Below are 21,525 nucleotides of genomic sequence, written 5' to 3' on the forward strand. Positions count from 1 at the left end.
ATTGATTGTCAAGACGGATGGATGAGATCGTCCGCGTCCGTAAATAACTTATTCATGGAGGACCCATGAATAAGTATCTCTCTTACAAAATAAACATAATTATAAATTTCTTAAAGTTTAGGGATTTATACGGATTTTTTTTTTTTTAAAAAAAATTCTCGAACTTACACCTCAATGTCTCATAAATATTTGAATTTTTTGATATTTCAAATAAACACTAAAGCAAAAACCCGTTATGAAATTGGACACTCAATTTCAATTTCCTTCCATTTATTGACGAAAATTGCACAGGTGACATGTTTGGAGATAAAATAGTTACTCGTGAGGTGAGATTGCAATGAAAAGGCAAAACTTCCCCGTCAAATTAGGATAAAAGTATAGAGATATAAATGAGGGGGTTTTCTGTCGCGATAAATCTGTCCACATAGACAATGTGTGTATAGATTGTGCACAGATTTTGTTGTAGGATCCACTACAGATCCCACACAAATGATCCGAGTCGTTTATTAAATATAAAACATTTTTTGAAGGGTTTCCGTAAAAAGTCAGCTCAATCCAATACCTATAGGTGCTTGATCTAATCATCTAACTTTTCATTACCTGAAAATCTGAATGAAAATTTAGATGATTGGATCGAGCACTTATAGGTATTAGATTGAGCTAATTTTTTACAGAGACCCTTGAAAAAAATATTTTACATTAAATGAACTGTTCGGATCATTTGTGTGGAACCCGTGGTGGGCTCCACAATAAAATCTGTACACAATTTGTGCATAGATGTATGTGTGGTTAGCAGGGTTCTTTTTGTCGAACCCTATGGGCCTCCTTCGCGAATTTTTTAAAGTAATTCAAACCGTGTATTTTGTAGGGTTAGCTTGTCCGAACATTAATAGGTATGTTAAAAGTTGAGTTTCTAGACGAAAAAATAGACGCATGGATTTGTCAACTGTTTTTTAAGTTAAATTGTCCACATCTGTTCATTTTTTTGTTTAAAAACTCAACTTTTAACATACTTATCAATGTCCGTACAAGTTGGTTTTTTGCACGGATACATTATTTTATAGGTCCTATAAAATGCATGGTTTGAATTACCCAAAAAAATATGCGAAGGTGGCTCACGGGGGTGACGGAAAACTCCCTTTTCTGACTCATTCGGACAGAATTTACACCAGTAAGTAAATACTAGTAGTCATTTATAGTAGTAGTAAAATTTATTAGTACTACTACTTAAATTCACCGCATCCTCTCTGTTTTTTTTTAGTACTGCCCCGTCTCATTTTCTATGGTCTTTTTCGATATTCGTCTTGTTTTTTAAATTCTTATATCTTCTAATTTATAATATTTTTCATAATTTAAATTTTTTTATTATAAATTTAATTAAGAACTATCAAATAAGATTTATATTGCATATTTTTAAAAATTCATACCAGAAGATAAAAAAAAATTTAAGAATTACATGAATATCAAAAAAGTCTTTAAAAAGAAAAAATGGGACGGAGTGTATTTTTTGGAGTTTTCCCTTTCCCGGTAGTTGTTTTTCCCAGGAAGCTCTGGCTGTCACTTTCTTTTGGCTTTTTCCTGCCAGGCTCCCACTGAGGTTTCCACCACGTGACATCCACCGTGCTTCTCCCTCCCATACTTATAACCTACCTCCCACCTTCCCCACCGTTCATCATCACCAACGAAAAATCACCGATCTACAGATCTCCCACCACGTGTCGGTAATAACTCTCCCATCCCTACCCGGTCCCACCTTTACATCCGAAAGTCCCCCCGCCTCCACATCACCACCACTTAACCGCCGCAGCCCCACCTCCGGCCACCACGCCAATTTACATAATTTATTCTGCTATACACACAGTATATACACAGGGTACAAGCAGAGATAGTCAGGCCTCTCTCTCTCCTCAGAGCATTTAAAAGAGCTCCACTTTCTCTCTCTGCATATATATACATATACATCGTAACATCGACACGTATGCGTCGATGTTGAGGCAGAGAAAGGGCTCTGAACCGGAGAAATCATCTAAACCGGAGAAGCCACGAGTTGACGGGGAGGAGGACGGCGACGACGACAGCAAGAAGAAGAGGAGAGAGAAGGAGAGGTTCCATCAGAAGAGGAGAGAGAAGGAGCTGAGGAGGTGGAATTGCGTGGACAGTTGCTGCTGGTTCATCGGTTGCATATGCTCGATTTGGTGGTTTCTGCTGTTCCTGTTCAACGCGATGCCGGCCTCGTTCCCTCAGTACGTGACGGAGGCGATAACGGGGCCGTTACCGGATCCGCCGGGGGTGAAGCTGCTCAAAGAAGGGTTAACGGCGAAGCATCCGGTGGTGTTTGTACCAGGAATAGTTACCGGAGGGCTTGAGCTGTGGGAAGGGCACCAGTGTGCCGAAGGGTTGTTCAGGAAGAGGCTATGGGGTGGTACATTTGGGGAAGTTTATAAGAGGTAACTGAATTCCAATCATTAGCGGTAAATTCATGATAATTACATTAATTTTCAAGATAATGAGAAAATCCAGCAATGTCTTTTAGAAGCTCTAAATAAAGTGACAAAGTGTTCACGCAGGAAGAAAGAATCGAACTTTTGACCTCCTACTAAGGTGCAGGGACTCCGGCAAATTGAGCTAGCATCGTTGGTTTAGTAGTCTAATTTGACGTTATATGTATGTATGTTTTTCTTAATCATAGTGGAAATAATGTACTGACTCTGGTAGATGTAGCCATGAACCAGGTTAATTTCTGTGTGCTTGTGATTACTCCATTATGTGGAATTGCATATATCCAGTTTTAAGGTTGGTATATTCGGAATGGTAATTGTTTGGGTAATCTAAGTAGTGTTTTGCTTTTGTGCTTGGTAGGTGTAGCGGTGTACTGTGTACTTGAATGCATTTGTAAAGGGTTGATTGTTATATGTGGGGGGGAAAAGGTGTGTTTTAGCTGTAAGTATGGGAAAGCTGTTTCGTTTACTTTAGAGAAGAAATATGGTTGCTGATGAGTCTCTGTGTTCATTTTAGTGAAAGAGTTTCCTATTCATTTCCTTTCACACTTATAAGTGTCTTCCAAGGCGAATTGTTACATGAAATTGACGGAGGTTCTTGATTGCTCTGAGGAAATTGTACGAGTGGATGAGCTTGCAGCAACTCTTTCTTGAGTTAGTACTTAGTAGTGAAACCTAAGTAACAGTAGTATGGGGAAGTGTTATTCAAATACATCTCACTAGTTGGTTTGCTTTGCTACTTCTTTTCTTCCTTTTGGACCACAACTTGTTTGCTGCTCTGAATGCTCAATGTGGCTCAGTTATTACAAGAGAAAGGGTGACAGATGATCAATGAAAGAAACCAAGATACAGGCAGGCAACCATGCAAGTGAAAAAGGTTTCTTAACACACACACACACTGGGACCACAAGTAGGTTGGTGCTCTGAATGTCTGAATCTTTCATATGGTCCAGTGATTACGCAGGAAAGAAATGCTAATACATAATGAGGAAAAAACTATGACAAGGGCAGTCAACCATGTAATGAAAATGGTTTTTTAATTTGCTCTTCTTCTTGTTGTGTTTGGGAAGGATGATAAGTGGAGAGAAAGAATATAAGGAAGGAGCGAAGGAGGATTCTGAGGGGACACTGCTTTTAAGTCCCTGTTGAGGAAATTTTTATATAAAATCCAGAAGATCCTTGAGTATATGAGCTGGAGGGTAGTGAAAAAGGTTTTTAGTGAGACATATAGTAGTTCTTCAGGCTTGACTTTTTCTTTATGGTGATGGACACATTTTTTTGTTTGCAAAATGAGGCCGAGCCAGCTGCAGCTTTCGAGCCTGCTGACTGATACAGGGGATCTAGTGCACGTTGATGCTAGTAACTTAGCCAGTTTTCCATATCCTAGCATAGGATATCTTATGAGATGATAATTCGTGCTACTTGGAAGTTGGAAGGTTCCGTAGTTTTTGGATAAAGATTAATGCAAGTGAGCAGTCATCCTTAATCTAGCATTTTCCAGTTCTACCTAGTCAGCCGGAATATGAATCATTATTTTGCTCCCACGATAAGCCTGTGTTCCATACATTTGTTCATCTACTTGCTCCTGGCGTGCTCCATCCAGTTATCTTATTCCATCGGTTAACTGAATCCATTACCTTTAGTAGTGCTTTAAACCAAATTTGTAACTGAACAAATATGTTGCTCTTATAAAGGTTAAGGTATTGGATTGAAAACCTGCATTATACATTATTGTAACCTTGCTAGTTGAGCAAGTATGTGTCTTCATTACATATTCTAATAGCATTAAAATGTACTCGCAGTTTTTATATTATGTCACCCATTGCTATAATGACATCATATCTTGTTCTTAACCTTATCAGAGTTTCGTTGTGTTAAATTTTAAAAGCAATTCTATGCTGGTTGGAATTGAAAAAGGGTTTTACTTTTTTGTGTGATATTTTCCTGCAGACCATTATGCTGGGTTGAGCACTTGTCACTGGATAATGAAACTGGATTGGACCCTTCCGGTATAAGAATTAGGCCTGTATCTGGCCTTGTTGCGGCTGATTATTTTGCTCCTGGTTATTTTGTGTGGGCAGTTCTTATTGCAAATTTGGCACGCATAGGGTATGAGGAGAAAAACATGCATATGGCTGCATATGACTGGAGGATATCCTTTCAGAATACAGAGGTATGTTTGCGACATCCTTAATTATTCCCCGTCTTGTTCTGTTACATGTGCATTTGTTATTGCTTATAATATTATCAACATAGAGTTTAGATCAACTTGCGCCTTGTGTAACTATTGATATTCTCAGGCAAGTTATACCCCTCAGTAGCTTTTGGTATACCAACTTTACCGTTAGGTTTTTTTTGGTATGCCTGCCAAGTTGGTCATGCACGGATAGGCATAGCTGTTTTGTCCAAATTCTCTTATTCCTTTGGTATTCAGATTTATATGCAGCTAGTAACCGGTGAAACGTTAGTGGTTCTAACATCAGGCATTAATCAATATCTGTTTTTTATACCGAGTTATGCCCCTCGTTAGCTTTTGGTATACCAACTTTGCAGTTATTCTAGATACCCTTACCATGCTTTCCATGCCTGCCAAGTTGATCATGCATGGATAGCTGTTTTGTCCAAATTGCCATTTAGTAAGTGGTGAAAAGTTAGTGATTCTTCATTCTTGCATCAGGCGTTAATTGATCTTGTGTTTTTGATACAGTACAGTCTCTTAAATTTGATTCTCTCCTAAATTGAATCGACCAGGTACGCGACCAAACTCTTAGCAGGATTAAAAGTAATATAGAACTCATGGTGGTGACAAGTGGCGGTAGAAAAGTGGTCGTAATTCCACATTCAATGGGGGTTCTGTACTTCTTGCATTTTATGAAATGGGTGGAGTCACCTGCCCCGATGGGTGGTGGGGGTGGATCAGATTGGTGTGCTAAGCATATAAAGGCGATAATGAATATTGGTGGACCATTTTTAGGTGTTCCAAAAGCAGTAACCGGATTATTCTCTGCTGAAGCAAAGGATATAGCTGTTGCCAGGTTTGTATTATAACCATTATTAAGTGGATGGATCTATGTTGTGATTTTCATGGATTGCATATTTGACTCATTTTTTTTCCATTTGAAACAAACCCACGTGTTAATTAAGGCGTAATGGTATTTTGATTAATTTCTCTAGTTATTTACTTATACAAGCTATGTATACACCTCAAAGTTAGTGTGATCACATTCACTCTATTCTGCAATTGCAAACAAGAGCTTGAGTATCTATACAAACTGTGTCCCCCATGGTTTGTCTTTGTGCCCCCTCCTCATCCAGCAGTTAATCTTACTACCTGGAAAAGGAAAGAGGGAAGAGTTGTCAAAGCTGCAAATTGGGGCTTTGTTTTATTCCAATGGAAGAACTACTTATTTCTGTCTCTTAGGTTGTCTGATTCTGTGCTGTACCAAGAATCTTCATTGCTGCGCTATTCTACAATGTTTCAACAATTTGATGGATCACATTTATAATTGTTTATTCTTGACAAAGTTTGATGGCTTCAATAATGAATCAGATTTATTGTGGTTTTTAAATTGCTAAGTGCCAAGTTTGATGAGGACAGAGTTTAAATAGTTGGCAATCTAATCTTGTTCTAGTTCCAAATCGCGTAAAAATAGAGCAATGCCTGCTGGAGTATGTTTTAATGTTTCTCATTGAGAACTTTGAGAAGAAGAAAAATCACGTAGAGGATGATTCTACTATGATAGGCCTTGTGTTTATAGAAACACTGATTTATGTTGTGTAGTCACTGCAAATTTGTTATAATTTCGTTTCATATTATTGTATCATAAACATATTTTGGGGGATAGTTAAATATTTGATAATTGTATTCTACTTATTATGTCGAAGACATGATTACGACATGATGTGCGTTTTTCTTACCTGTTTGGCCATTTAGAAAGCGTACTTAGTTGGGAATTTTGCAGAGAACAAACATGGCTTTTGGTGTTACTTTGGGTTCATTTACCTTGTAGTTTTGTTTAGCCTTTTGTTTTTTAACGAAAGTCTCCTCCTTTTATAGGGCTATTGCACCTGGTGTTCTGGAAATGGATGTATTTGGTTTTCAGACTTTACAGCATGTAATGCGGATGACACGTACATGGGATTCAACCATGTCAATGATTCCAAAAGGTGGGGACACCATCTGGGGTGGCCTTGATTGGTCACCGGAAGAAGGCTATGAGTGTGTTGCCAAGAAAATGAAGAACAGTGACAATCAGACAGCAGGCCAAAATGGAAAAGTTAGTTTAGATAAAACAAAACGTTTGCATTATGGGAGAATAATATCATTTGGGAAGGATGTAGCTGATGCAGAGTCATCAAAAATTGAGAGGATGGATTTCAGGGTAATGTTTCGAATTCTCGTTCCATTCTTAACATCCAATCCATTGGATTGAAAAGAAAAAGATCTCTCTCTCTCTCTCTCTCTCTCTCTCTCTCTCTCTCTCTCTCTCTCTCTCTCTCTAAACAGCAGATGTGACCAGTCTACATTTATCTTTAGAGATATCATGGATTGCTCCTTGTTAGATTTTACTGTGTAGATATCAAGGATTGCTCCTCGTTAGTTTACTTTAATATTGTTCAAATTTTGGTTGTTTTCTGTATCAGTTTTCAGGATGACCTTCTCCTTTATACCATCAAAATGCTTTGCTTTTACATTTGAATTGAAAATAGTGCTCTCAATCTGGGTTTTGAATTGAAAAAAATGTAACACCTATTCCACATCCCCTACTACTTTGTCACCTTGCACAGGGTTAATCGCAGATTGCATTGTTCCAGTACAACCTATGAAAGACAGTGTCTTGTTTTATGCGGACACGTTAATTTTGCAATTTGAATTGCATATGTCGAGATCTGATCGTTATTTACTTGGTGTTGATCGGTCTGTAGGGTGCTGTTAAGGGCAACAACCTGGCAAACACAACGTGCCGTGATGTATGGACCGAGTACCATGATATGGGAATCGAAGGTATCAAAGCTGTTGCAGATTACAAAGTTTACACTGCTGGATCATTGCTGGATCTACTTCAGTTTGTTGCCCCAAAGATGATGAAACGTGGCAGTGCTCACTTTTCATATGGAATTGCTGACAATTTGGATGACAAGAAGTATGAACATTACAGATATTGGTCAAACCCCTTAGAAACAAAGTGATTCTCTCTCTCTCTCTCTCTCTCTCTCTCTCTCTCTCTCTCTCTCTCTCTCTCTCTCTCTCTCTCTCTCTCACACACACACACACACACACTGGAAGACTGCAGATTATGACTTTGTTTCTGTTATTCAGGTGTCAATATGTGATTTATCTTAGCAAGATTAGTGCTTTTGTGGATGCTGAATTGACATGATTCCTTAGTTTTCAATTATAGAGATATCAGTAGCAGAAATGTTATCGGGTTATCAAAGTGTTATTTAGGTCACTCACTCCGGGGAAATACTGTTTGTGTTGTAAATGTGTGCAATGTGCATAGGCATGTGTTTTTATGGTTCAGCTATCCGTCCATAGTTAATAGGATTTTGCTTGTTAACTTAAAATTGATGGCATTGCTTCTCTTAGCTGCCTGCTTGTTTGTTAAACTAGCAGTAACACTTTTTTCCTTATTATCTTTTTCTTTCTTTTTTATCTCTTTGGGTGTGGCAGTGGAGGATTACAATTTACTGCGGCTTTAAAATTCGGTGATGCTTTTGCAGATTACCAAATGCTCCTGACATGGAGATCTTCTCAATGTATGGCGTTGGAGTCCCTACCGAAAGGGCTTATGTTTATAAGTTAAGTTCTGCTGCTGAGTGTTACATCCCATTCCAGATTGACACATCAGCAGAGGGTGGTCAGGACTGCAGTTGTCTAAAGGGTGGGGTTTACTCTGTTGATGGAGATGAAACAGTTCCTGTCCTGAGTGCAGGCTTTATGGCTGCAAAAGGTTGGAGGGGAAAAACCCGATTCAATCCTTCTGGAATTGGTAATTACATAAGGGAATATAATCATGCCCCGCCGGCCAATCTTTTGGAAGGGCGGGGAACCCAGAGTGGTGCTCATGTAGATATACTGGGGAACTTTGCGTTGATTGAAGATATACTAAGAGTGGCCGCAGGAGCTACAGGAAAAGAACTGGGAGGAGATCAAGTTTATTCTGATATCTTCAAATGGTCCGAAAACATCAACTTACCACTGTAGATCTCATTGGTGAGTTTGTAAAATGTGTTGAATTCTTTTTTATCATAGAATGTGTTGAATTTTATGGGAAGATTTCTTTGAGTGATTAAGAGTTTTATGTTGTCGCAAGCCTTTGCATCCTAGGGTTAAGATAATTCCATAGAAGAAAGAGCTGGACTAGTAAGTTTTTGATGCACAGAGTTCCAAAGACAACATGTTACTAAAAAGGCAATCTATATCGATGAAGTCCTATACTCATATACTGTGTTTCAGGATTTTTATTGGTGACCTATCAGAACGTAACATGTATGCATATATTCAGTCCAACCCAATTCTATAGATGGAACATGCCCTCTTGTTTATACGGTATCTAGAAGCTGTCTCACAATATCAAGTTCCTTAAAATCCACGTGTATAATTAAGTTCATCACATCTATAGCTGCTACTAATTCCTTTACTAGGTTAATGCAGAATTTTAGGCAATTTTCACTCAATTAGATAAATCTAGCACCATGCTTTGACAAACTGAGAAATAACTGGTTTATAGCCAATAACCATCTTTTCAGATGTTAAACGTATACTTTCTCAAATACATATACCTGAGTGTTTCTGTATTGTGCCTGTAACTTTGTGTTTTCAGAAGTACATATTTTGGTTGTTTGTTTGACCAACTCATTTCAACCAAACCTGCCGTTTCGTGTTATACTATGGTAACCTTTCTTACTTCCACCCGTAAGGTAAATTAGAAACACTACCGTAAGAGCTGCTTTTGGTTACATACAGATTCTTATGCATTTGGAGTCAATTGGCATCAATGTACAGATGGTTAGTGATGCCTGGATTCATGGTGTGAATTTGTGTTGACTTTGGATACTGAGAAATGGAGAACCCACTGTTGGCAGAGACGTCAAGGTAATCTGTTCTTCACTATTGGGGGAAAGAAAGGAAAAAAAAAAAAAAAGGATCTGTTGTTATTTACTGAAATTTCGATTTTTATTTATACGGGAAGCTTGAAAATTGGCATTCGGTGACGTGTCCAGGTTGTGCTATTTCTAGGATGCTTTATTTAAGATTTCCCAGAAATTTTGATACATTCAATTAACAATTGAAAGCTGTAAAGTATACAAATTTTCTATGTTGTAGAGTTTGGTTTTTTGTAGCCCTGAAGTTGTAATCTTTTTTGCAGCTTGACAACATAAAGGAAACTAGTCGTTCTTCATTTGCGTATATTTATTCCTGCCCCCAAAGCATCTCTAAGCCTGTCAAGAGTGAATTACATTCGCTTGTGACTCAAAAAATCTGTGATTGGATTTTTAATTGTCGTTTCAACTGTCTTTTAGTTTCTTAAGAGTTCGTTTGTTTGACAGGACTACTGGTAAAACCTCGTAAGTTATGTAGCACCGGACCAAAAGGAAGCGAGAAGTAATACCATACTTTTCATTATATTGTATATTGCACATTTTGTTGGACACCGTATCTGATGCTTGTTTAATTCAGCCCATAAGAATGGAAATCAAACACAGTATATATTGTCTCCTTAAATTTGTAGTTCAATTTTGTGCTCATTTCCTGTCAAATAAACAAGTTCTGAATCAATGCGTGATGAAAAATAACTTATGTTCTTTCTCGTTGTCGTGAGACTTCTATCAAATGATTGTAAGGAAGATCTTTGTTATATTTTGTTCTCTTTTTCTTTTCTTTTTTGCATGAGAAATCTCTGAAAAGTTTAATGGGTCAGGTTTTTGAGAGTTTTGCTTGTGTTATTCACATATTCTATCGTAACACCGGTAGTATCCTCCAAGCATTAAATCAATACTACTCCTTCTGTTCCTAAATAAGTGTTCGGCGCGCAAATCTAGATTTTACAAAAGATGGATATTTTTTGTTAAAAAATCTAGGAGTAATTTTTTTTTTTTTACAATCTAATAAAACTCACTGCTATCTTACTGATTTGTGAAAAAAAAGATTTTTGTTAACAAAACAAATGTATTTTTTTAAAGGTCTAGGTTTGTGCATCAGACACTTATTTAGAGACGGAGGGAGTAATTGGTCTTAATCCTTTGCAAATTACTCCACCTTCATTCCAAATTAAAAGGACGAAGGAGGAAATAAAGTACTTCATCCGTTCCTATTTAATTATTTACTACGATTTTACGTGCATTTTCATTGACTTATATCTTTCGACGTATATTATGTTTTTGCAATAATTATCTTATAGAAAAAATTAAGATATATCAAACAAGATCCATATTGTATATTTTTAGCATGCAATATACGTCAAGAGATATAAGTCGGTGAAAATATACGCAAAATCGTAGTAGACAATTAAATAGAGACGGAGGGAGTATAAGAATTAAGAAAATAGAAAAAATTTAGAGAGAATATTGGAAGGTGGTAATTCACTCTCTAACTGCAATGCAATCTTTTTTCGTTTTCTTTTTTTGAAAAGGGACTGCAATGCGATTAGTAAAGCACATTTCATTGCTTTTTGCGGTAGAAAACATGAATTAAGAATTTCCAAAATAAATTTTGATAATCGCCATAGCCAAAAAAAAAAAAAATTACTAAATAAAATTCGATGAAAACAATTTGCGAAGTTTTTGGGTGCCGAGCGGGGGTACCACGTGGTGGTATCCGTCGGTGATCCGGATTGTCCAAACGTGTTTTGAACGGTCCAAATTGATTTCTCTCTCTGTCTCTTTTTCTCTTTTTAAATCCGAACTGTATTATCGCCGACGGAATATCACGTGTATGGTATCATATCCTACCGACAGCAAAAAAAATATCTCAAATTGAAGGTACGAAATGTTTAGGAATAGGACAAAAGCATTTACAGCAGAGAGTATCACTGTCCTTCTGCCTTTTATATGTGAAGACCACATCCAACTTCCTCTGACCAGACCTGACCGGACCTGACCTGACCCTTCATTTATGTGGCACTGGCACTGGCACCCACCTACCTTTATCTACCCAAATTTGCAAAACAAACAACGACTTTCACTGTCCTTTTGTTGCTTAAAATTTGACTGGCGATTTGGGCCCTATTTTTGGGTTCTGATTGGCCTGCCTGCTTTAACGGGGGGAGCCCACGGTTTTTGTCGCATCCCTCGTCGTTTATCGTAACGGAATCATCCGCCAGGTCTCTAGGGAGGGAGGGAGGGGGCATTTTTACTCCTCCGCCTAGATTCTAGTTCCACCATCCAAAGACGCGCAAAAAGTTAGATTTTGCCCATCAACACAAGATTGAAGCGGAGAGGTGGAAGGAGCGGTGATAGTAGATTTTCTGTGAACAAGATTACCTTCGACACAGAATGATTAGAAGAGATATTTCTATCCGCACCCACCATGTTTTATTTTATGTTATTTTTATAACAGAGGAATAGCCCTACAACAGAGCCACAATTAGATTCGATTGTGCAACTCAAACCTTGGGAGAACTAACGCGGCCACACGAGTCACGGCTCTCCACTTACTATTAGAGTACTCACCCGATGGGGGATCGAACCCATGACCAAGGAAAGTACTCCCAAAGTAAGTCATTCGCCGGCAACTCTTGGGTGTGTGCACCCACCATGTTCTCTCTTTGTTGTTCGTGGATCAAGTTATGGAGGGACGGGGATGCTGCACGGCAATTTCATGTTGAGCAGGTGCAGAGCGCCCAATTTTGCCATTCATCTCGGTAACAGACGGTTCGGATGAAATTTAAACTCATACAAATCTAAATCGTCTATCGGTCGATTAAGATTCGAACCGTCAGTTGCCGAGATGAACGCCCCGCTATGCACCGCTCTACAAGGCTCCCATTCTGTTATGGAGCTACTCTCTTTACTCTCTTTTTGTTTTTGTCTTGTGAAAGAGAGAAAGAAAATCTGGAAAAATAAAAAATAAAAAATTTATTTTCCGCTTGACCAAAAAAAAGAAAATCTGGAAAAAAAATGCAACGTACGTCTAGTCTAATGATCCTCAAAGGCATTCGTCCTCGTAAGGTTATTTTGTCTTTTTTCCTCGTAAGGTTGTTTTTTTGAAATGATCCTCGTAAGGTTGTTAATGAAACGTGTTGTGGGAGTTTGGGACTAATCCTCTAGCGCTCAATAACTTAATTAATACGTAAAGTTCATATTAAGTTCATATTAATTTCTTTATTAGAAGTAACCGTTGACTATGATAGTTTGATGGGCTCAGTCTTGATTAGAAGTAACCGTTGACTATGATAGTTTGATGGGCTCAGTCTTGTAATATACTACTAGTATTTATTTACTTATTTAGGCCTTGTATAAGCATCCTAGGGGCTAGGGCTTTGCATTGTTGGACACATGACTAATAAGTGAAATATACTTAAGTAAGGGCCTTTTGGCCAAACTTTTTTCGGATTTTTTCTATTGGTCTTTTTCGTATTTTTCTTTAATGTTTACTAGATTTTGGTAAAACTTTTATATCATAGTATTTTCTATCTCGAGAGAAGAATAAAAAAAAGTACAAAAATATGGACTAAAGTTGAAAGAGTTCATATAAGACGACGAAAAGACAAAAAAAGAAAAAGAAAAAAGAAGACAAACTTAATATGGAGTTCCATTTTTGGGATAAAGAGTGTGTAGTAAAAAAAGGCTGCGTGGTTAAATAAACCTTGATGGTGGCTTTATATATGTGTTCTAGTCTTTGTTTTTCCGAACTTTTTCACTCTCAAATTAAATTTTAACACTTCGAATTCTTATTGTCAATAGATACTCATTTCAAAATTATTTTCCCAAAAACTACAAGAAACTGCACTTTAATACAAAGAATACTCAATCTTAAAGGATAAATAATCGAGTTCAAACCATCTCTTGTTCTTTCATGCGATTGTTAATTAATAGGTCAAAGTCGTGAAGTTGTCATGAACCATGAATGAACTATTTAATAATCAAAATTCACTCAATACGAATCCACATCTTTGCGTAAGAATAATCACGTTAAAAGGAAAAAATATAAGATCTATATGGTTTCGTCAACTAAAGCATCTCAGTCAAATCAAATGAAATGAAACCTATTGTCATGAGATTTCTGGCATATCCCAACATCTAGTTTTATTTGCATATTGTTGTGCAGGTCTCACAAACTTATGATACGCCGCATAAAAATGTATTAGTTCAAGCGTCATTGTGGTATCATGACATGTTTCAATGAGCACAAAATAATTTCAATAAAGTTATAGTCTCTCTAAATAATTATGCATTTGATTACACACGTTATAGTTATATATGACATATTCTATAATTGTGTAGAGCGATATATGCTATATAATACTTAAAGTACTACTTGTACAATTTGTATCGATAGAAATTAATATCACGTCTTATATACATCTCCACAAATCTTTTCATAATTAATGTTCGTTTGCACAATATTAAAATTCTTGGTCACTCCCTTGGCCTCACACATTTGCATGCATGCATAGATAGACAAGTTCTCAAACATTGGAAACCATTCATTGTGGAATTCCTCACTCTCCAATTGAGATCATCTCCAATAGTTAGATTAGGTACTTATTTTTTATTTAGTCAACTCCAACAGTGTAGTAATTAATACAGTACTTTCTTTGTTTTCAAGTGTGTTAGACGAAAGTAATTCTTTAGTGGTATTGTGTGTCCCAACATCTTCCATAGCCACACATTTTTAAAGGTTCATCTTATAAATTTCTCGAAATGGATATGTTATGTACGGTGGAGTTAACTGTGTTGCATAGAGTAATAACGATCCACAAAAAGAGAGAGAGAGAGAGAGAGAGTGAATGGGGCATGCTCGCACAACACAAAGAAGGGAGAGAAATATAAAAGAAAGGAGAAAAGAAGACGGAAAAGAGCTTACACAAATTGGGGGTTCGTTTAGATATTATTGCACAAAAACAAACAAACAGATTATGCTATTAACAATCAATTGAGTTGTCAATAAGGTAAAAAGAATGAAAAAAATACAATTTTCGATATACTTTCGACACTTTTCGCAGCACTATAGCATAAGAAAATGAATTTTCTCATGATCCACTTAAATTATAGACAGCTCATTAAGCTCTTATTAGCTTTTTCTTTTACAAACGAAACTTTACATTGTCCTTTTTCTTGTCAACTGCATTTTACGATTTTCCCTTGCTAGTGGCATGCCATTAACCACTATTTTTTGCGCGTCGTGTAAACGCGTCAGCTGAAGCATCACACAGCGCGTGACGTGGTACGCGAAACAGTAAAGGGCGGCTGAGAGCTGCAGTGAAGTAAAGCGTATCTGCTTCGGTGGACCCCTCACAGGAAAACGTTGAATTAGCGCTACGCGACAAAACAAGAGCCAGAGTGGACCCCCGAGATGAACAATCGCAATGGTGGAGGCGGTGGGTGTGTGTCTTTTATTGGGAATCACAGTGTCATTTACAGCAACCCAATAGCATTGTTTCTAGAGAGAGAGTGTGAGAGGGGAGAGAGAGAGGGTTTCAAGGGAGGAGACATGCCCAATTCCTTTCCAACATTTCTGTTTCTTGCTCCTTCTCAGCTTATCAGATCCCAAAGGTCTCTCTCTCTCTCCCCCCACTTTTCCATTGCACATACATATACATACATGTGGGTTCAGTGTAACACAGCAGTTTCGTCTTTTTATCCAGTATTTAGCTTAGCTTAAAGAGTCTTTCCTTTCCCTTTCTCCTTTTTTTTCGTAGTTACTCTGCCATATGTGAGGTGTTTTGGTATTTTGTGGGCTTATGTTTGATTGATTGCATGTGGGAGCTGTTGCTGTTGTGGATGAGAAACGATATTTGGATAGATAAATTTGTTGCTATTTTGGGGTTATGGGCTTTGTTGGTTTTTTTGGGTTTTTCTCATAGAATCTCTCTCTCTCTCTCTCTCTCTCTCTCTCTCTCTCTCTCTCTCTCTCTGTGGGTGTGTGTGTGTGTTCCGTAATCAAAGTGAAGAGGGTAACTCTGGTTATTGACTCTTTTTATGTATTGGCAAATGAATTTAGTGAATGGGTTGTTGTCCGATTGTTTTCCTAGTTTCCATGTCCGAGAGGGTTAATCTGTTTTCTCTTTTCTTGATTGAAAATTATTTGCAATAACCCTTTTGGCTTTCATCAGTTAAGGTTGGAGCAAGGAGTTGTTGGTACTGAAGTTATGGATGTCCCGTTGTTTATATTGCTTTGGTGTGCAAGTTTATACTTCTTGGTATATTTGCTGGTTATATGGTTTGTAGCATTGGTAACCCATACCCTAAGTCGCGTAATTCGCGTGCCCGAGCATGAAAACGTCTTTGAAACTCATCGCAAACTATTAAAATTCGCGAGAGCGAGGATTTAGAGCGGAGACGCAGGGCTTTTTGAAGGATTATGTGAGTCTGTTACTAATCCCATACCTGAAGAAATAGGGAAAATTTATCTTTACAAGGGACATCTTCTCCTCCCGTAAAAAATTTAGTATTTCATCTTTCAAGTTGATTGGGACTAAGGTTGAACATTTGTGGGATTTTTGTGCGAGTACGTGTCAGTCCATGAAGTGAGATTCCTTTTTTGGGTGGAAGTGGAATCAATAAGTTGAAAACTGTTTGGAGACCTCTTTGTGTTGTTTTCACTTCTCCAGGGTTGGAAATGTGAAGTTGAGATATTTCATATTTCCCCTTCGTTGGTTCAAGTGTGTGCCCTAGAAGAGTTTTTGAACCAAAACTTGTGCTTACCCATTTTTGCTAAAGTAAAACTCTTCAAAGTTCTAGTTTTGGATTAATGAAAGAGTAGAGTGTAGGTATTTGCCAAACTAGTTTTGCGAGGTAGAGAAAATGCTTGATTTCTCCAACTTTTGTTCCGCGGAATTTGGGTCCATCTTTACGTTGTTGCACTAATTGAATTGTTTGATTCGGCCAATTATCTTTTTCCATTATGTAGATTACTCCACTAAATGTCATTTATTTCTTTCCTGACTATTTTATTCAATGTTGCATTATTAGTCTTTTCGGTTGTCCATTATTGGAGTATTTACTTAACTTGTTTAGGTTACACGTTACTAAGGTTTTAACTGCCCTATGTATTACCAAGGTCTGACTGCTTCAGAATTTTATTTGATGTAGCTTTTCAACCTTACTATTTAGCTTTTGGTATTGATAACTAATGTTATATGCTGGAGATGATTGGTTAACTCAAATGTTTTGCTGATTTTAATTAGCTTACATGATTGGAAATGAAATGACCATAAATGAAGTGAATAGGGTTTTTTTTGTAGTTTATTGAGTTTGTCCCTGTAATGATTTGGTTTCGTTGAATTGATTGAAGATATGCTTGTATCATTCAGGATTCATCAATGATATAGATGGCTATACGAGTTCAAAATTTCCCCACTGAAATATTTGAGCAAAATCCAAATTATCCAATGTCTCATTTTGCTATTAACTGTCCATCATGGTGGAATTTACACGAACAACTCCTTCCCCAATCCTCATCCGTGCATTTTAGCTTGAAAGTGGAATCACCATCAGAATTGCCTCTCAAAGCAAAGCATTTTGGTCTTCAACGAAAAGACCAGGATTCATCATCAACTCAATCGAGTGATCTATCTCACCATGAAGTTTTGAATATGACGGGGACCAATTCTCAAGATCAATGCATTTCATCGGAACCGGGTATTGATGCATTAACTTCATTTTTTTTGCACTAGATCATTCTTTATCTGTGTAAGTGACTCGCAAGGTACCAATGGTCATTTTGAGGGGTATGAACTTTTCTTTATGAATTTGTTTCCTCTAGTAAAGTACTCCTTTGGATTTGTGATCACTGGAGTACATAACAACTGAGAAGTTCATCTGTTTGTATTATGTTACATCCATTTGTATTACGGCTAGTCTTACACATTGAATACCACCTTTGATCAGTTAATATAATCTCTGTTGGATTGTGTCCCACATCGCCTGGACAAGCCCCCTCTATACTGGTTATAAGGCCCTAGTTTCCCTCTCCTTAATACCCGGGTTTTAAGAAGACTTTATGGGCTGAGCTTTTCTAACATGGTATCAGAGCTTTAGTTGGGCCTTTCGTTGGTGAACTGTTGTTTGGTTGCCACGCTTTGTGGGCCAAGGGGTGTGTTGAATTGTGTCCCACATCGCCTGGACAAGCCCCCTCCATGCTGGTTATAAGGCTCGAGCTTCCCTCTCCTTAATACCTGGGTTTTAAGGAGACTTTATGGGCTTAGCTTTTCTAACAAGCTCAAAGGAACTTAAAAAAGTGATATTGTACTTGGAGCTGCAACGGTAGTAGTCCTCAAATCTTGGTCTTTGAGGTTATTGTTACCATTTAAGTCACCAACTGTTGTGGGTAATGTTACTTTGTTGGGATCTAGTTTCAACATAGTAATTTTTTTATCGATGTGTTATAGCTTTCCTTGATGTCATTGTCATCAGTCCCACATGATGTGGCTTCCACTCATGTGGCACTTGGAACTTGGAAGTAGCTTAACTATTGGTTGACCCAGTTGTTGCTATATCAACTCCCAGTTTGTGGCCATTGGGTCCATTTTAGTCCTGGAGCCAAAATGGAAAAATGGATTCATTTTGCTTGACGTGCGCATATTATCTTCAATTACTGTGGTCTTAGAACTCCTATTGCTTATGAAATGCAATGTCCATGTATTCAGCTCAAGAAAGTGATGGAAAGCATGTAGAAAGCCAAATGAAGCCATTTTTCTTAAGGGGCCATCAAGATTTTGCCACCAGTCCTTCACAGATTGATCCTAGCCTGTCAATTGTAAGTTGATTACTTACACGTAGGTTTTGCTTTTAGGTTTTATAGTTCACCTAAAATCTAGTACTTACGGCCTGAATGTCATTTCAGGGTTGCAATATTCCTTCACGGATTGATCCTAGCCAGTCAATTGTAAGTGGATTGCTTACAGATAGGTTTTTGTTTTAGGTTTTGTTGTTCACCTAAAGCTAATACTTACAGCCTGAACATTTCAGAACCACATCCTATACCCGTATGCTGATGCTTACAGCGGGGGGTTATTCACTGCCTATGGACCACCAGCTGTTGTAAGTACTTTTAAGCTCAATATTTGTGTTTCCATTGGTTTGACATTGTGGATGGGCCTTCTGTTTGGGTTATAGAAAATTTATACAGCCTCAAGAAGCTCTAATTACTTCTTTAATATCCGAGTTCTTCCCACTAGAGTTCATTTTGAACATAACTTGCCTCTACTCCTGTTTCAATTATCTGCATTATTAGTGTGAAGAGTTTTCGTTTCTTTCCCCATAATTACTCATTTCACATCTTTCTCTATTCATAATTTTGTCACCTTATGGATTCTTAAATGGTAAGGTTCCTTTCTCACAGACTATCGTGCAATAATTTAATGTGTTTATTTATTATTGCTATCAATTCTTGGTTTTTTTTTTGCTCAGCAATTCTTGGGTATTTCGATTGTGTTCTTTCTGCTGGCTTGTGATTCTTCTAGCCTCATTGCCTGATAAATAGGATTCTTGGTGAAGCAGTTGACTTTTTTTATTTTCTTATCAAGTTCACGGAATAGACGTTGAAAGTTGAATCATATTCTATTTTTTTGTGTCCTGGGGGACAGTACCAAATTATAGTTATGAAAAATCAGCTGTGGCATCTTATTAAATTAAATGGAACCATTTCTAATTGTGGTCAACTTTCAGGATACATGTGTTAGGTGTTAGGTGTTAGATGTGTTTGTTTTTTGGTGTCCATATCCTCTCTCTCTCTCTCTCTCTCTCTCTCTCTGCTAGATGTGTTGTTTTTTGGTGTCCATAGCCTCTCTCTCTGGGTCTGGGTCTGGGTCTGGGTCTGGGTCTGGGTCTGGACAGACTGGACTGCCATGTCTTATGTGGTACAACTTGCATGTCAACCTCAAATCATGACATAGATCATCGGGTTAGTTAGTGAGATACATCCATTTGTTTTCGCTATACTGGGTTAAGCGATTCTTGATTCCAAAACTCGAGCTTAAATCATGTGTCTATAAAATACGCTCTTTTTGTTGTACATCATTTTCGTACTATTAAGAATACAATGTGATTCGTTTTGCAATTTGACCAGATTCAGCAACAGATGGTTGGAATGACTCCTGCAAAGGTTCCACTGCCTCTTGATTTAGCAGAAGATGGTCCAATCTATGTCAACCCAAAACAATACCATGCAATCCTCAGGAGGAGACAAATGCGCGCAAAGCTTGAGGCCCAAAACAAGATAGCCAAATCTAGAAAGGTGTGTTCTTTGTGCATTCTCAGCTTTACTTGAAAGTTGGCATGTTAATATATCTGAACTCCCCATTTCTCTGTACACTTATATTCAAAAAATAGCTTGTAACCTTACCTGCCACGTTACTAAGTGCATCACAACTTATGGTGGTTGTAGACAAGCTAAGTAGTAGTTGTTCAATCGTGGCTTGAAACCTGAAGGATTGTTAAATGTCTGTTAAAGTTTGGCTTGCTTCTTGCTCGAATGTAAGCTTACTGAGTTGGGTTTGAATCAAATTCAGATAATAAAGTACTCTCGGAGATGAGTCGAGCTTAGGTAGCATGGTTTGTATTATTGGGCTGCATATATATATATGTATATATAGAGTTCTTTTCAGGTCCGGACGCCTTACGGTCCGGACCGTCCGGACCTCGTATTTCCCGATCGAATTTCAATGATCCGAGTCGCTCAAAGTGATCAGAACGTGATTTTAAGGGTACCCGTGAGAAATTAGCAAAAAAAATGATTGGAAAGGGCTTGATCCGAACAGTTTTTCATTGACCGGTTCAGTAAAAAACTGCTCGGATCAAGCCCTTCCCGATTATTTTTTTTGCTGATTTCTCGCGGGTACCCTTAAAATCACGTTTTGAACACATTGAGCGGCTCGGATCATCGCAAATCGATCGGGAAAGGGAAAATCAGGACCATAAGAAAATCCGGGCGAGTGGACCTGAAAATTACTGTGTGTGTGTGTGTGTGTATATATATATTTATTTATTTTTGTGCACTTATTTTGCATTTCACTGTGATGATAATTTTATGTAACGGTTATCACTGGAAGGGATCTCCATTTTGACCACAACGAATTCACTTCTTTAGTCTACTTGTGTTTTGAGTTGAAACCACCACAGATTAAAAGCTGTTTGCGATTAAATGCAGCCTTATCTTCATGAGTCGCGGCATCTGCATGCACTGAATAGGGTTAGGGGATCCGGGGGACGCTTTCTCCGCACGAAAAGCGATAAAAAACCCGACCCAAATCCTACCACTGATACCCATGGCATCCCAAGATCACTTCCCTCAAGTCAACACGTAGTAGACTTACCGAAGTTTGAACCTGAAACTGGCAAATGTGGTGCAATGTCAATCCCCTCCTGCTCTGGCATCACAAGTGTTACCAACAGTGATGTCATTTTTTGGCAGCCGGATCGTGGGTTCTCAGCCACCTCTCTTGGAGTTCGGCATTGTGCTCCAGTTGTTCGCTGAGAGGTGGGAATGAGCAGCACGTCACCGGCTGGGCAATTCATCCTTGGCTTATGTCACCTTTATTTTTAACTGCTCTGCTCTGTGATTGTTATTACTATTATTATTACAAGAAGCGTAAGACGCCATATGTACTGAATTTCTCTGCCTAGCTTTGTTTCTTATGCAAGACTGGGAATGTTCTGAATGAGGTCGCTTTTCTGATGTCCATAGTTTTGCATGGTTTCTGGTTTATCGCATGGATATTTATTGGAATTCCCACGTACTGAAAAAAAAAAATCAAGACATCTATGAGTTTGGACATTATCATTTAGTTGTTGTGCACATCCAAGCCGTCCATTCGGTAATCCTACATTCCAGATTTCATCTCAGCAATGTCTGGCTCAG

General features: G+C 37.9%; 2 protein-coding genes across 9 annotated transcripts; both read left to right on the forward strand.

The window, feature by feature from the left end:
- Positions 1–1,676: 1,676 nt before the first annotated feature.
- LOC131320048 (phospholipid:diacylglycerol acyltransferase 1-like) lies at positions 1,677–10,312 on the forward strand. Of its 7 annotated transcripts, none has more exons than XR_009198098.1 (8): positions 1,830–2,447; positions 4,449–4,671; positions 5,250–5,533; positions 6,556–6,880; positions 7,425–7,684; positions 8,223–8,715; positions 9,469–9,597; positions 9,872–10,312. XR_009198098.1 is itself a non-coding variant. In XM_058350589.1 (7 exons), exons 1-6 carry the CDS (start codon positions 1,987–1,989, stop codon positions 8,704–8,706), a joined length of 2,037 nt encoding a protein of 678 aa, XP_058206572.1. In that variant the 5' UTR covers positions 1,677–1,986; the 3' UTR covers positions 8,707–8,715; positions 9,469–10,312. The 7 variants fall into 7 exon arrangements, 3 of the variants coding, with proteins under 3 accessions (XP_058206572.1, XP_058206573.1, XP_058206574.1); XR_009198099.1 differs by having other exon boundaries at positions 10,053–10,312; XR_009198100.1 differs by having other exon boundaries at positions 9,508–9,597.
- A 4,767-nt stretch (positions 10,313–15,079) lies between these two features.
- LOC131320049 (nuclear transcription factor Y subunit A-3-like) lies at positions 15,080–21,346 on the forward strand. Of its 2 annotated transcripts, none has more exons than XM_058350593.1 (7): positions 15,080–15,218; positions 16,979–17,306; positions 18,314–18,423; positions 18,511–18,552; positions 18,636–18,707; positions 19,735–19,902; positions 20,815–21,346. In XM_058350593.1, the coding sequence occupies exons 2-7, from the start codon at positions 16,997–16,999 to the stop codon at positions 21,139–21,141; spliced, it is 1,029 nt and encodes a 342-aa protein (XP_058206576.1). In that variant the 5' UTR covers positions 15,080–15,218; positions 16,979–16,996; the 3' UTR covers positions 21,142–21,346. The 2 variants fall into 2 exon arrangements, with proteins under 2 accessions (XP_058206576.1, XP_058206577.1); XM_058350594.1 differs by having other exon boundaries at positions 19,741–19,902.
- Positions 21,347–21,525: the final 179 nt, after the last annotated feature.

This window comes from Rhododendron vialii, chromosome 3a (assembly GCF_030253575.1).
Source record: "Rhododendron vialii isolate Sample 1 chromosome 3a, ASM3025357v1".
Classification (NCBI taxonomy): domain Eukaryota; kingdom Viridiplantae; phylum Streptophyta; class Magnoliopsida; order Ericales; family Ericaceae; genus Rhododendron; species Rhododendron vialii.

Bases quoted from the DNA above. Each gene is read 5' to 3' on its own strand.
- LOC131320048 (XM_058350589.1), top strand. From the start codon at position 1,987: ATGTTGAGGCAGAGAAAGGGCTCTGAACCGGAGAAATCATCTAAACCG. The intron at 2,448-4,448 runs GTAACTGAATTC...ATTTTCCTGCAG, and splicing joins TTTGGGGAAGTTTATAAGAG to ACCATTATGCTGGGTTGAGC. The intron at 7,685-8,222 runs GTGATTCTCTCT...ATGCTTTTGCAG, and splicing joins TCAAACCCCTTAGAAACAAA to ATTACCAAATGCTCCTGACA.
- LOC131320049 (XM_058350593.1), top strand. From the start codon at position 16,997: ATGGCTATACGAGTTCAAAATTTCCCCACTGAAATATTTGAGCAAAAT. The intron at 18,553-18,635 runs GTAAGTGGATTG...TGAACATTTCAG, and splicing joins TTGATCCTAGCCAGTCAATT to AACCACATCCTATACCCGTA. The intron at 18,708-19,734 runs GTAAGTACTTTT...CAATTTGACCAG, and splicing joins CCTATGGACCACCAGCTGTT to ATTCAGCAACAGATGGTTGG.